The sequence below is a fragment of the Alexandromys fortis genome, unplaced genomic scaffold (assembly GCF_014885135.2).
Source record: "Alexandromys fortis isolate MF-2015 unplaced genomic scaffold, M_Fortis_MF-2015_v1.1 scaffold_279, whole genome shotgun sequence".
NCBI lineage: Eukaryota > Metazoa > Chordata > Mammalia > Rodentia > Cricetidae > Alexandromys > Alexandromys fortis.
The window spans coordinates 1,319,869-1,336,411 of record NW_026068151.1 but is presented as its reverse complement, the minus strand read 5'-3'; the positions used below and the strand labels follow the sequence as shown (position 1 = coordinate 1,336,411).

Sequence of the window (16,543 nt, the reverse complement as noted above, 5' to 3'; positions counted from 1 at the left end):
TTTCTCTCTTTCTTCCAAGACAGGGTTTCACTGTAGCTTTGGAGCAAGTCCTGGAACTTGCTCTGTAGATCAGGCTGGCCTTGAACTCACAAAGACCCACCTGCCTCTGCCTACCAAGAGCTGGGATTAAAGGTATGTGCCACTACCACCTCGAAAAGTGCCTTGTCAAGACTGGGGCTCTCATTTTTGCTACTGTATTACCTACTCCTGGTTAGCTGGCCTGCTAACTTCTGAGTGAGCCTTCTGCCTTCATTTTCCATGTCTCCCTACAGGAGTGCTGGGATTAAGGGTGCAGACTACGACATCCAACTTTATGACATGGGTTCCAGGGGTCAAACAGGCCACCAGGCTTTGCTTTCCAAGTGTTTTTTACCAGCTGAGCCATTTTCTTAAACTCCTATCCCCCCAAATACTGTTGATCGCCAACAGATTTCATAGATGGAGAAGCTTTGCTCCATGAGTACATGGGAAATGCTCACACAGAAGCACTTAGTCTACCGATGGTTTCATGCCAGGTCCACATGAAAATGCATGTCACATGCTGAGCAAAAAGGCAGTGTCTAGCTGTGCCCTGTTTCCCACAAAAGGCTCTTGCATCCACATCCTACCCTGATGTGCTTTGGCAGCCCAGGTAGGCAGGAACATCGTTATCCACTAGAATTATTGGTATTGCATAAAGGTCTGGGTGTTAAGTAAAACAAGCATAGGGTATTAGCATCTATGTATGTTATTTTACCTTGTCTTGCTGTGTACTCATTGTCTTCAATTAATCTTGCTAAGCCAAAATCTGCTATTTTGCATACAAGATTTTCTCCTACAAGAATATTAGCAGCTCGGAGATCTCGGTGAATATAGTTCATTCTTTCAATATACGCCATACCATCAGCAATCTTAAGAGAGGAAGCACAACAAGATGCAAAATATAAAAAAAGATGCAAAATATATGATGCAAAGGGAGGATACTTTTGGTTAAAGGGACTGTTGGAAAATTAGGTATCTCAAAAAAAATTACAGTAACAGACACAATCCAGAAGACAATAGAACAAAACTGTAATTTTTAAAAAATGATTAATCTTTACATCCCTAATACTGCAAGTAAAAATCAATCAACACATATTTTGAAGATCAATATTTTATGCCCAGAGTACATCCAGTCACATGACCAGCACAATGTCCTATTGTCTTCTTGTCAATGGTCAGAAGAAAAATATCACAAGAGGATGGAGTCTGGAGTCTCTGGACAAAAACCTCACACAGTCCATACCAGACACAATCTAAGGTCCTGAAGTATGAACAAACTATAGCTTGTAAGTCAGATGTACCCACAGCCTGTTTTCATATGACTTGAGAAGTGTTAAAAAAAAATGGCTTTTACATTTAAAGGGCTGTATAACTAATGAGGCCCAATAGGGTTTGTATGTAGCTCACAAAGCCCATGCCATTTATCTATCTTATTAAAAAGGCTTGCCATTTTTCCAAAAGAAAGTCCCTAAGAGTCTGGCATATTCCTGTCTCCTCTGAAATTTGCTGGCATTATCAAATGACTTTCACTAACAGGTAAGAGCCACAGAAGCAAGCACATAAACTTATTTTAGACAAACAAAAAAATAGCATATACTTTCAGGTTTTAAATTTTGGAATAACACATATCCATCTTAATTTTTTCTATTTATTCATTTATTCATTCATTCATTCATTCATTCATTCATTCATTCATTCATTCATTCATTTATTTATTTGAGACAGGGTTTCTCTATGTAGTCCTGGCTATCCTGGAACTCAAACACCCACCTCTACGCCCTGAGTGCTGCTATTAAAAGCATGTGCTACCATCACTCAGCCTGTCTTAATTTTCTTAAATTTATCTGCTGAAATGTAAATACAGACTTTGTATTTGTGGAAGCTCTATGTCAAAGGTCGTATGATACTGGGCAACCAGAAGAGCTGCAGTATACTTAAGGGCTCACACTGAACTACCTCTAACCTTCTCTCTTCTTCTAAAACTGCAGTATTTCACTGCACAAATTTTAATATTATGCTAAGATTTTTCTGCATTTTAAACATATGCTTTTAATTCAAATTGATACATATATATGCAACTACCTGAGCAGCCATATCGACCAGCTGTGGAAGTTTCAAATATTTTCCATCTCCTTCTTTAAGGAAATCTAACAAGCTCCCTGTAAGAGACAGAAAGGTATCCGGGGGAAAATGTGAACATTACTTTAAAATAGAAACAAATAGTCTTCAATACCTTAAACAAATCATCAAACCAGAAAAACTTCTCAGTTTTTTTTTTTTTAATGTATTTTGGACACTTTTGGAAGTATCAAAGACTCCAGGGGAGCCTCAAACTGAAAGTTTAAAACTTCTCTTGATTACAGATTTTAAAGGGACAAAGTACCACTTCCCATTCTGACAGAAAACATCACCACTTTAGTCATTGCCCCCACACACTTTGATCAAGATTCTGTGACAAAAAAAAAGACAGCTATATATTTTAAAAGTCAGTTTGAGTCTAGTATACAGCCAACTGAGAATGTCATGGAGTAGTTACAATTACAAGCAGCTCACGATGGTGTGATGAATAGCTCCTGGTGTCAGGAGACGGCACTAGGGGCATAGTAAAGTATGATGAATTCAGCAAAGTGGAAGGTTAAAAGGGAGGTCTGGTTATTCTCTCTCTACTATGAGTTAAAAGCATACAACATCAGATAAACCCAAAACAAGAAACATTTTTATAAAAACAAAACAACAAAAATACTCATTTTCATAAGAAAGGCTGAGAATTTCAGATTAAAAGACACAAAAGAGATGGCAATTGAATGCTGGGCTTGACCATGGATTCTACACTAGATCAAGAAAATATAATTGGTAGAACTGGTAAAGACAGATGTGGGTTGAATCGAGCATGAGCATATAGAAGGCTGGAGTGGCCAAGTTAGCACACAAAAAAAGTGACAGTTTAAAAAAGGCGCAGTTGGCGCCTAGAACCTGACAGCTACGCCAAAAGCGTGACAGTTAGAAAAAGGTGCAAAATTCAAAAAAGGTGACATCGCAAAGCCGGTGAAGAATACTCCCAGCCAAGATAGTGCTGAAGGGGAGCAAGGGGGGAGATCCGACTTATGAGCTGTGAACACACGCCCCGCCCCCGCCGGGGCCAGTCGTGCGGGCGGTTGGCTCAATTCTGCGCTGGGGTTCACAGTGGGACCCCATAAATATAAGAAACAAATTCTGAAGGATGAGAATAATATGAAAACTCATGTGCAGGGCTGGGGCCAACAAAGCTCAGTGGCAGAGTGTGTTCTTAGAATGTACAAGACCCTGGGCTTGGTTGTCAGCACAACAGTAGGAAAAAAACCACATATGGAAATTAAGAACAACAAGAAAATCTGTTTGCAACAATAGGTTTCTTATAAAGCACATGAGACAATAAGTTTTAAAGGACAAACAAGGTTTACTGTTAAGCAACTAAATATTAATGACTGAGGAATTATTGTATTTTAAACCCAGAAACTTTTATTATTTTATATTTGAAATCTCTCGCCTAGAAATAATCTTAACCAAATTATGTAACAACACGGAATTCTAGCATTTTCTCTACATTTTAAAAGACTGCTATATTGAACTATATGGATGCTCCATTAGTCTTACCTCCATTTGTTTTTTTCATGCTACCAATATCTTGATTTAAATTTCTTTCTTTTCCTTTTCTCACTTCCCCTTCTAATTCATTTAATGCACTCATTCAAATGTCATAGGCAGCAGTTGTTTGCAGCCTAAATGCCTTCCAAAGAAGACATATACTTTGGAACTTTAGGTATATTTTAGCTATCAATTAATAGGTTATTGGTTTTAGTCCTTTTAGAGAGATTTTTCTTCCTCCTGTAGTCCTTTTAGAGAGATTTTTGTTTCTCTATCACCATTAGTAGGAACTACATTATCAGCCAACATGAACTACTAGAGAAGTTGACATAATAGTAACTTAATTAGTCTGATTCAAAAAAATAAAAGTAAGTCAGGCAGTGGTGGTACATGCTTTTAATTGGAGCACTTGGGAAGTAAAGGCAGGTGGATCTCTGAGTTCAAGGCCAACCTGATCTACAGACTGAGTTCCTTGACAGCCAGGGTTACACAGAGAACCCTGTCTCAAAAAAACAAAAACAAACAACAACAAAACATAGTACAAAAATAAAAATTTTAAAATAGATCCAATTAAAAATAGGTAGATTCAGACTAATCAGCATCATTTAATCACTTACTGGCTCCTCTTCTACAGCATCATTAGCATAGATATAAAGAGGGAAGAGCATCAACCTTGCCTAGTTTTGCCCCTGACTCTAAAACGCCAGCCAGCGTTAAATAAGAGCTCACCTGTGCTCTTATAAGGTGGGAAGGATGAGAAATTTCAATTGACAGTAAGGGAGAACAGCCTCTGCAAGTCCAGTGTGTTAAGAACTGTGTTTATGTAAAATGAGATAAAAAATGATTCCCTTCAATATCTTTGCCTTAGTGCTACAGTTTAACACTTTAATTCAATTTGTCTACTTTTTGACTCCCCTAGCAATTACATTTCCTTTACTTAAATCTACTTTCAAAAGATGCACTCTAATTTTCCTTTATAGTTTCATAAGGTCCTCTGGGAGAACTGGAAAAAAAACCACTATTCCATTAAAAAAAAAAAACAAACTAACATTTCCTCTTTTAAAAGTCTACAGAAAAAAATCTTAAGTTAGAAAGTACTATGACAAAAATCTGTATGTATAGAGGGCCTGCAAGAGGGCTCAGTGGGTAAAGAAAGATGTCTGCTGCCAAGACTGGTAACCTGAGTTTAATCCCCAAGACCTGAATGGTAGAAGAAAACGGTCGACTCCGTCAAGCTATACTTTGACCTTCACATATGTGTCATGTCACCCATACATATATGCATGCAAAATATGTAAATAAACATAATTTTAAAGGACAAACGTGTATTCTGTGAGCTACATTAGCAATCAGCCTGCCAGGTATACTCCCTGGTGCAATGGGGCATGACTGTTAGAGGAGTAACCATCCATCTTCTGGCTGGACTTAAAAAGCCCACTTCTTGAGATGGAACCCATACCTCTGAGAGGTAGATCATAGACCCCAGAGAAAATCTCCAATTATTGTGTTAAATGAACAAAGCAAAAGGACTCCTACCAACATACTGCTATACCCACACAGAAAAGTGTATCACTGAGTCTCACCAGAGAGAAGACTTCTTGCAGTAGATGGATCACAACTAGACAAAATAGAGAGTAAGAGACTGAAACACTGAGGTCTAAATGGGATCACACCCTAATTATTATCAAAGCCCTCCCCTCAAGGCTCAGAGATCTATGTGAGAGCCAGAGGTGGCGGATGACTCCACAATAACAGTGTTTTCCAGACACAGCAGGTCTGATGCACATGTGAACTCCCAAAGACTATGACACAAGTTCAAACCAGACAAGTTCCCAACAAAGAGAAGGGCAAGTGGGCACAAAATCCAACTCCTTACCAAGACCCTATTCGCAACTGACAGCTTCAGGGAAAGGGAAAAATCAGTTGTTGTTCTTTTTTGTTTGTTTGTTTTCCAACGGAGAGACAATGGGTATATCAACCACACCCCAAGGAAGGCTGCATGCCCAGGAATAACTGGCCAACAAAAAACAGACTCCATGGTCTTGTTTTAATTTTGTTTTGGATATTTTTTGCGTTTTCTTTTTTCTTGTTTTTTTAAGAGAAAGAATATAAAGTTGGGTGGCTGACTGGGCTGAGTGGGTATCTGGGAAAGAATATGAGCAAAATATATTGTATGATTTTTTTTTTAATCTAAGAAAGAACAGAAATAAAGTTGTTTAATTGCAATAGAACCATGTAAAACACAACTCATATGTACATACCTTTTGCCATAAACTCAGTGACAATATAAATTGGCTCTTCGGAAACAACTGCATACAATGGAACAAGTTTATCATGTCTTAATTTTTTCATTATTTGAGCTTCTTGAAGGAAAGCTTCTGGCATCATTGTACCTGGCTTTAGGGTTTTGATTGCTACCTTTGTGGTTCCATTCCATGTTCCTAGGAAAGCAATTTATTTTACTCTTTCAGTATCTGTATTTCTGTATCTGAGTCTGTATTTCAAGGGATTTTAGACCAAAATTCAATCAACAATAGCAGTTATCCAACATATAATTAAATACATACTATACATATTTTATCATATTTTGCTATTTTAATTTATGGTTTCACAATAACCAAATGAAGTAACAACAAAGCTCAGGTTTCTTACCCATCCACACTTCACCAAAGCATCCTTGACCCAGTTTAACCTCCAGTCGCAAAGATTCTCGAGGGATTTCCCAAGCATCTTTTGCTAGACCTTGAGTCTGGGGTTTCACAGTTGGACACACAGTTGTTAACTTGTGACATAAACCATCAGCATGTTCTAGATAAATGAACAGGGTACACGGTAAATGAATTACTTTCAAAGTTAAGACAATTAGTGTGTGTATATACATATGTGTATATATTTACATATATGCACAAATATACATACACACATAATTGATTATTTAATTAGTTTTTAAGACAAGATCTTAGTAGGTGGTCCTGACTAGCTTGGAACTTACTATGTAGACCAAACTGGCTTTGAACTTAGTGATTTCTCTTCTTCTAGGATTAAAGGGTATGCCACCATACCTGGCTTATTATTTGGTTTCTTAAAAAAGCTTAAATTATTGAATTAAAACCTCTGATCAGCTCCTATCAGCTTTACTCTAAAGCTACATATACAACAAGAAGCTTTCTATAAGAAGTATATACAAGTGGCCAGGCAGTGGTGGCACATGCCTTTAATCCCAGCCTTCAGGAGGCAGAGGCAGGTGGATCTCTGTGAGTTCAAGGCTAACCTGGCCTATAAGAGCTAGTTCTCGGACAGGCTCCAAAGACACAAGACCGCAAAACAGAATACTTTTCAAAGGTCCTTGAAAAGACAAAAATGTCTATATTTCCTATATGTTCATTTGCTTGGATATGAAATAACACCTTCAGCTGGGCAGTGTTGGTGCACACCTTTAATCCCAGAATTCAGGAGGCAGAGGCAGGTGGAGCTATGTGAGTTCAAGGCCAGCCTGGTTTACTACAAAGTGAGTTCCAGGCCAGCCAAGGCTACACAGAGAAACCCTGTTTCAAACACCAAAAAGAAAGAAATAGCATGTTCAAACTGGATTTTGTAGGGTTTTTATTTTAGAAAGCCTTCAAAGATTCAGCTTCTACAGAATAAAATCAATAAAGATATCTGAGAGCTTTTGACTCTATTCCTTTCCTTTTCTTTTTTGCAGTGCTGGGGAGGGAAACACGGCACATGCTAGTAAGCACTTTACCACCAAGCTATAATCTTAGCTCCGAGATAGCTTTTTTATATTACAAGTTTAATTTTAGCTATTTAATATACATAAATATTTGCTGTCATGTTCTATAATTTATTATCACAATCAATCTTAGCATTTATACATTATGATCTAGAACTCCAATGCAAACACTTTGCCAATAAGGAGTAAGGATTCCAATTACAGCCTGATTTGAGCATGTTATCCAATAGCTCAATTCATGGTCCTGCTATGTTACCTGGGCCACATGTGACTCTTGTTCCTCATTTGCAACTAGAGCACAGCACCAGCAAGATGGCTCAGCTGGTACTTGTGGCCAACCCTGACAGCTTAAATTTCATCTCCAGGACCCAGAAGATATGAAAAGAGAAGTGAGTCCCTAAGTTGTTCCCTGACCTTCACACCATGTATCATAGCATCATAGCATGAGTGTGCACATACACACATTAACATGCACGAACACTAAATAAATACTTTTCCAAAAAAATTTAACCCAGAACATCAACATCTATTGGTGACTGACTGTGTGTAAATATAAATGAGCATATTAAAGCTTAAGAAAGATAAAGAATTGTCCTCACAAAATAGAATGTAAGGAATTAATTCCTACCCCTGAAGTGCTCACCTACCTGTGTAGTGCTTCACCAGTTTCTGCAAAGTATCAAACGGAGCTCTGGTCGTGATGTAGTATCCACCGTTGTCAAGTTTCCTGATTTTGTAATGCTTCACATTGTCACCCCTAACCTCATCCCAGTCACGAATAGAGAGGGAATAGGCGCCTGGGGGGAGAGGAACATGTTCACTCCAGCTTCCTCAACCTATGCCTAATGCATGTTGTGCACATATTAATAAAATATTCATACCTTTAGTGGTTTCACTTTCTCTGACTAAGAATATACCTCGCTGATTCCCAGGATTCAGAAGTAATCTTTCAGCATCTTTTCTCCCCATTTTTCCAAAATACCATCTGAAAAAGAAATTAATGATGTTCTGAGATAAAAGGTATGAGGATCAAAAAAATTACATACATGTATCAATAAGAATGGAGTGCAATAGCCTGGCAGCGGTAGCGCACTCCCCTAATTCCAGGCAGATACAGGAGGATCTCTGTGAGTTTGATGGCAGCCTGACCTTCAGAGTGAGTTCCAGGACAGTCAGGGCTACACAGAGAAACCCTGTCTTGAAAAAGAAATAAGCAAACAAAGTATTAATGTTAGCTCAAGTATAAAAATATTAACTGTGACCCAGGCAGTAGTGGTGAATGCCTTTAATCCCAGCATTCAGGAGGCAGATGCAGACAGATCTCTGTGAGTCTAGCCTGGTCTACAAAGCGAGTTTCAGGACAGCCAGGGCTAAAAAGAGAAACCCTGTCTCAAAAAATGAAAAAACAAATAATCAAAAAGCAAAACAAACAAACAAAACTGGAAACATGCTCTAACAGTTTTTCCATGTACTAACTACTCTCCCCAGGTCTCTAAATTCCCCTTACCAACGAGAAAATCAGTAAATAGAGAAGGAAAGACAAAAACACAAACAGAAAAATATGTTAGTGAGGTGAATTAATTCTTTAGAAACAAATATGATCACCTGTATTCAGTAAAATGCTGCAAGCAGATCATACCAAAATCATAGGAAACTCCAAATATGCATGGGTTTGATTTAATAAAGCTTAGTGACAAAAAAAAAAATGACAGTTATTACTGTGGAAAAGTTCACAGAATACTGAAGACAAAGAAGCAAACAAAGTAAAAAAGAGTCATAGTAGAAAAAGAACACTGATGTGATGATTTGTATCAGTAAAAACAAGCAAGCATCAAAAATGCATCATTCTGGCCTATGGAGTGCAAAAATATGAGTTTTAAAAATAAACGGGAAAATAAAGGAAAGAGAATACAATGTAAAATGATTAATAAGATTTGCTTATTGTGTGTCTGAGTAGATATATTAATCATTCTTAAAAGCACTTATTAATAAGATACATTAGCTATATTAAGACTAGAATATAATAGTGTGTAAGTTGTGTTAAGAAGAATGTGCATTAATTAATAAAATATGAAGTAGCATCATACTCTTCTGCCTGAATGGAATCTGCAGGTGCTACATAATTGCTAGGGATATAACCATTCTTTCCGGTAGCAATTGATCTTGCTTCCCACCAGTCTCCTTCCCTGCAACACAAAAAACAACAATCACTATAATGCAGACACTTACCCAAGGTATAATTCTTATCTCATGCAAATAACAGAAATCACTTCCATATTTAATCTGGAGTTTTTCTTGGATTAATACACAAAGAGCTGAGCTTAAAAAACACTATTTTTAAAAGCTGGTTAGACGAATAAGGGAATTAAGACCACGCAAAAGCACAACTGTTGCTGTAAACCAACAGTAATAACAGAAAACCCTTAAATACTGTACACTTGAATTCTACTTACCCTTTTCATGTGAATTCTTTCAACTAAGGCTAATAAACTATGCTGAATAAAAATTTTATTTTTATTACTAAATTTTAAATAAAATTTTAGAAGTTTAAGATTTTATTTGTATGCTATATACACCTCTCACATTTAAAAGATAACATTTAAGGACTTTAATATATTCAGAATTGGAAAGTCATCAAAATAATACATTTTAGAACATTTTGCCATCATAAAAACACTGGGCTGGTAAGATAGTTCAGCAGGTGAAGGCGCTTGCCACGCAAGCTAATGACCTAAATTCAATGCCCAGAGTCAGTGTAAAAGAGGAAGGGGAGAATCAACTACACCAAGTTGTCCTCTAGGCTCCATATATGTGCCTACACACATATCATATTAAGGTACACCTACATTTTAGTCTATGTCATGCTAATTTTTTTGTTCTTGATACCAAATGCTTTATTTTAATAAGAATTATTTTTATTTTAATAAGAAATAAAATTCTAACATTTATAAAAGTCACCTCAAAGGTCTTACTATTCTTATACGCAAACTTGACAATCAAAGTTGAATTTCTGGAGGTGGTGAAATGGCTTAGTGGGTAAAGGCACTTGTTGCCAAATCTAAAAACCTAAGTGATCCCCAATCCTACAGGGCTGGGGGAGAGAACGACAGAGAACCTATTTCTAAAAGTTGTCTTCTGACCTCCATACACATGCCATGATACATGTACATGCCCACACTGTGTGGAGTGTTTCTCTCACAATAAGTACAACTATTCCTTTGTCTGTCTCTCTCCCAATGAACAAAAATATTTCTTTGCCTGTCTCTCTCACAATAGGCAAAACTATTTCTTTAAAAAAAAGCTGAAGTTCTAGTGGTGGTGGCATAAGCCTATGATCCAGCACCCAGGAGGTGGGGGCAGAACAGTGAATTCAAAGTCAGACTGGGCCATATAGCAAGACCTGATTCAAGTAAAACAAACACGTATGGTTCTAAAATGTTATTCAAAAACTGATATCCAAACATCAGCAAAACTAATATTATATTTCAAAATATGAGGCTGCATATTGTTTAGAATATATATTAACCTTGGCTTTTCCAAAATTCCTATGAAAGTATCTCTAAAAAGATGTGTGTGTGTGAGAGATTCACTACTGAAGATTACATGTATTGTCTGAACTGAAACTTTTATAAATGTTCAAAGTGAATTTAATCTCTAAAGAATAAATTAAGAAAACTTTTGATAATTTAACTATTTGCAAACAAATACATTGATTAGTGGAGCCCTAGAATAGATTAAATCTTTTTCTCATACACACACACACACACACACACACACACACACACACACACACACACAAAGTCTTACTATGTAGCCCTAGTTGGCCTAGAACCTGTGATGATTCTTTCTTATTAAAACTTTGTATTTGACCTTCCTAAGAATTCCCTGAGTCATTCACTGAGCGTCACTAAGTGTAAGACAAACAGCAGTCCGTAAGGTCAAGAACTGATTCTGGAGCAGGGACAGCAATTATAATGGTACTAACACTCTGACACTTCATATTTGATGAATCTTTTGTCATGTACATAGCATAATTTTACTAATATCCCTAGCAGGTACAAGATGACAGTTGCCACACTCTCCCTGACTGTGACAAACAAAAATATCTCCAGACACTGCTAAATACCTTCTGTGTGATTCTGCCCCAAGCTGAGAATCATTGGTCTAAAAGAATGAGAAATCAGCCCGGCAATGGTGGTGCACACCTTTAATCTCAGCACTCAGGAGGCAGAGGCAGGCATCCCTGAGAGTTCAAGGCCAGCCTGGTCTTCAGAGTGAGTTCCAGGACAGGCTCCAAAGCTATCACAGAGAGACCCTGTCTTGAAAAAAATCAAAAGAAAAAAATGATAGGCTAAATTAAAAATTGTAATTTGCAATATGATGATAGCCATGACTGAGGTTTGTAGAACATCATGCAAACACCTAAGAGAAACATTCATAGAGTAAGGTGTGCGAACTGAGCCAGGCAGGAGAGGAAGAAGACAAGGAGATGAACCACTGAAAAGGACATAGGAAATACCTTTTAAAGGATGAGGAAAGCTAACTCGAAAGGGAAAAGAAGCAAGTAATCAAGTATAGTTTAGTGACATAGCACAGAATTTGCATGCTTGAGGCTCAGGATTCTATCCCCCTCTCAAACAAGCACCCTTCCCACCCCACAAAAAAAGAAACAGACCAAAAGTTATTCCAGAAAAAGAAATAGTATGTATGAAGGCAAGAAGAGGGTGAGAAACTATTGTACTCCAAATATTGCAATTATATTGTTGGGTAGCAGAATGAGAAAAGTATAGAAATACAGGGCAAAGTTTTGATGGATGATGATTATTGTTGTTGCTGTTGCTCTTTTTAAATCTTTGTAACTATCGTTAGCTACTGAAGGATCTTAAGGCAGAGAGACACAACCACAGTTTATGTTCTGGAACAGGAAGTGATAACATATGGTAAAATGAGGACAGAGGGAAACATGACAAGAAGCAAGACCATTAGTACATGCTTTGAGAAGTTACAAGGTGGTTGTTATGTTTACTAATGAAATTAGGAAATCCGCAGCATAACAAGCATCAAATTTTCTATGGCAGACTGCTAAATGACAAAGTCTAAGAGTAACTAAGAAAAACGCAATTTGGTAAGTTTCAGAGTACAGGGGTTCTGTATCCACCTCTCCCATCCCCAACACATATGGTTGTAAAGTCATCTGGTATTTATATAAATACAGATTTTACTTTCTAAAGATCTTTTTATAAAGGGCATCATTTCTGGAGACAGGAACTCATTAAGTATATAGCCCATGTTTACCTGGAACTCACTATGCAACTTAGGCTAGCTTCATACTCAAGATCTTCTCTAGTGCTGGGATTACAGGTATGTGCCACCACACCTAGAATTCTTTCTTTTAAAATCTGTGTTCACAGATTAACCCTAAGTACAATTTGCAAAGTAGTAACTTCTGCTGGTAGCAATATATTATCCAATGTAATCAAAGGCATCATCTAACCCGAAACAAAGATCCATACCCCACCACTCTCATTTTCATATCATCAACTCCATCAGTGGTCCATGTAGAGACCAGGTTCCTCTTTTACAAAATTTACACAAAACTTACGTATTGTTAATTATTTGAAATCTTTCACCCTTCTTAAAGGAAAGGTCTTCTGTAGTTCTAGCTTCATAATCATATAAGGCCACAAATATAGTGACACCACCTGGCACAGGAAAAAAAGACCAAGGTAAATGATGTACCTGAATACAATGAAAGAAATAAACAATTATTGCTGGTAAAAGTTTAGGTTCAGTTTCCATCTTCCTCTAGTATTTTTTTAGAAGCTGGGTTTTAATAAAAAGTTCTCATTTCACCATTCCTGTGAAACTGTATAAATTCTAAAATCCTATAAACTCTGAAATAAACGTAATTTCACTTCTGAAGCAACATGTCTGGTTCGAAAAGGAAGCCACATTGCAGATCAATTCTTTGGGACGGAAAGCACACAAACTACATGCCCCTGTCTTCAATTCCTTAACATGAAAGCACTTCCATCTAAATCCATTAAAAGCAATCATTAAGGTTTTCTTAAAGCTCACTTTATACTTAAAAATAAAAATATCATATTTGTCCTGAAAGTTAAGTGTATGGCCAATATGAATTGTACAGTATAAATTCAAAAAAAGTTACCAGATTTAGTAATGTATTAATATATTTAAAAGATGAACACATTTAATATCTGATATATTATGTGCAAATAGAATAACAGAACATATATATATAAAATGACAATGCAGTGTTTAAAATATTTAAAGGAAGGCATTCTAGTTTTAAAAGTCTATTATATCATTTTTATAGATGTATATATTTATCAAGAATAATAAAAGATTTTGAAACACATGCAAATTATGCAATGGTTAAATCAAGTCACATTATTCATCTTTTTTTGGCAAGAAACTTAAAATCTACTTTAACCAATTTTCAATACAATTTGTTGTTACTAAGCAGAGTAGTTACAAGGTTGTACAATGGAATTCTTGATCTTATTCCTACTGAATTTTTTTTTTTTTTTACCAACTCTTTTCCAAAAAGGGTGTGAGAGGATCAAATCCTTAGTCTCCTACATGCAAGATCAGACCTCTGAGGAACATATTCTTTTTGAGACAAGGCCTCACTCTATGGACCAGGCTGGCATCCAACTCATAAGAGATCTGCCTGCCTCTGCCTCCTGAGTGCTGGAGTTAAAGATGTTGTGCCACCACATCCGGTTGACCAATATAGTCTTAATTCAATTATTTATCATCTCTATCTAGTATAGTCCAATTGGTTTGCTGCATCCATTATTATTTATCCATCTTTTTTTTTTAATGGGAGAGGGAAAAGGTAGGTAGTAAAACTACAAATGAGTGATAAATGCAAATACTGTGACATGGAAAAATAAAACTTACTGCCTCTAAATACAAAGCAGAAGAAAAGCAAAGGTATAAGAACATGTTCATACATAGCATCAGCTCATTCTAAGTCATCAATCCACTTGCTTATTTGGTGTCTCTACTTCACTGTCTAGTAAGTACTCAAAATTTATTATAAACAAATGAATGAAGCTCTTGATTTTTCTTCTTTAATCTGCATTTGTTCAAGTCTCCTCTCTCTAAGCAAAAGGGAGTGTGATATGGTTGGGACTGTTAGTTCTAGTTCTAACATAGATAATTTACCTATTTCTCATTTTACTGTGGTGCCACCTCTCACTAGGAAAGCTGGCACCAGAAATTACCTTCCTAACTTACTTCTACTCTGCTTTACTATCACCCATTCTTCACACAGCTACTAGAGTCAGTTTTAATTACTTTTCAAGTTTTATTTTCATTTAAGTGTATGTGTTTATGCGTGTAAGCCATGTATGTACAGGTGTCTGAGGAGGCCAGAGGACGGTGTTGAACTGGAGTTACAGGTAGTTGCTAGAGGACTGATATGGATGCTCGGAACCAAACCCAGTTCCTCTGTAAGAACATCTAGTGTTCTAAACTGCTGATCCATCTCTACAGTCCCTAGAGTATTTTTAAAGAGGAAACCCAACAAGCAAATTCTCTTACTTAAATCTCAAAGCTTCTTTCTAGCTTTGAATAACACTCAAGCCCTTTCCTACAGTCTATGGTCCTAAGCAATTACAGTGTCCTGTCCAACTGTTTAGTCTACTACAATTCTCCCATTTATGTTCTTTGGTCTTCAAAAGTTCTAAGTGCATTTGTATTTCTTGAACTTTGTGTTTGCTAATTTTGTTATTTTGCTTGTTCTTTCCTGAGCTCTACAAATAGATCATATCTATCAACTAAGTATCAGTTCAAGTGATTTCTTCCCAAGGTGGCTTTCTTTGGCAACTATAGGGCCTTCATCCATCAATCATCTTGTTTTTGCCTTCAAATACTTAAACACTACTAATCACTCTCTTTAGCTGTTTATTAACTAATTATTATTCAATCATTATAATATAAACTTAACTAGGTACAGAAGCTTTGTTTATATTGCTCACCTCTCTATATCTTATATAGGACATTCTGGTCCCCCCCTTTTTTTGTTATTATATGAACACCCATAAATGGAATATTTCAAATAAGTAAATTGCTTTAAGTATTGAAAGTAGATCTGCGAAGAGTTGGAGGGAGGATTGTGGGAGGTGAAAAGAATCAAAATATATTGTATGCATGCACATAATTTGCAACAAATAAAAATAGTGATTTTTAAAAAATTTTTTAAGTAACTAAAGAAATGCCTTTTTGTATCAACATTTATTTACTCTAGCCGTTTTTAATCACTACCTTTCCCAAGTAATGTCAAGGCTTGTGTTAACTATCAGAAATAGCACCCTGGTCACTAGGTGGCTGAAATTAGAACTGTGATCAATAATATCTAGCATTGTCCACATGCTAATAGATCTAGGGTGTTACAGACCTCTGGCTACTTCTACTGGTCCAGAAATGAGCAGAATGAGGAAGGCAAATGCATATACAGGCCATGCTTGTAGAAGAGATTTCTACTTTTTGTATCCACTGATTATTAATAAGGTCATGAGCCATTCCATTTGTCCTTGGCACCTGTTTACACCCAAGGTTAGGGTGGGCACTCCAAAGATTAGTAACACCATGCTTTGCTGACATCATGGAACTTTCACATCAGGGAATCCTGGAACTCACCCTTTTTTTAAGACAGTTGTGCTTTGTCATTTTAAGAGAAAAGCATCCTCATGTGGGGCTTTGAGCAAAAGAGCTATTTTCTTTCTTTTTGAAATCTACACTTTAAGACTACCTGATTCTGTGGCAAGATTGTCAACTATCATTTCTTGCCATCCCCTGAAAGGCAGTAACAATGTAATAAATGGAGTTTTGGACTAGAGTACTAAATCTGTTGCTTATCTTATCAACTGTCACTCTGAAGGAAAACAATTTGAACATTGGCTTCAGAATTTTCCTTCTTAAAATCAGTACCTGGGCCAGTAAGATTGTGTTGGGACCAATTAAGTCCTGGCCTTCAGCTGGATGTTGGGACTAATTGAGTCCTGGCTTTCTACCCTGCTAGAACCTTCTAATTGAAGTTACTAGAAGCTGTGCCTAGCTTAGAGGCTCAGAGGATGGGATTATCACCTGTTGGCCATTGACTGCCGTGTATTTAAGCCTACATGGTGTTAATTA

General features: G+C 36.8%; 1 protein-coding gene across 2 annotated transcripts in view; it reads right to left on the bottom strand.

Annotated features, from left to right (window-relative positions):
- Positions 1-16,543, bottom strand: part of Yes1 (YES proto-oncogene 1, Src family tyrosine kinase) — a 71,668-nt gene that overhangs the window by 17,010 nt on the left and 38,115 nt on the right. For both annotated transcript variants that reach the window (XR_007589414.1, XM_050127260.1), the window contains exons 3-10: positions 12,981-13,080; positions 9,466-9,564; positions 8,260-8,363; positions 8,026-8,175; positions 6,298-6,453; positions 5,907-6,086; positions 2,104-2,180; positions 737-890 (exon numbers count right to left, since the gene is read on the bottom strand). Coding sequence is in view for 1 of the 2 variants with exons in the window: in XM_050127260.1 (XP_049983217.1) it covers positions 737-890; positions 2,104-2,180; positions 5,907-6,086; positions 6,298-6,453; positions 8,026-8,175; positions 8,260-8,363; positions 9,466-9,564; positions 12,981-13,080 (1,020 nt within the window). In the remaining variant the exon portion in view is untranslated. The remainder of the gene's footprint in view (positions 1-736; positions 891-2,103; positions 2,181-5,906; positions 6,087-6,297; positions 6,454-8,025; positions 8,176-8,259; positions 8,364-9,465; positions 9,565-12,980; positions 13,081-16,543) is intronic.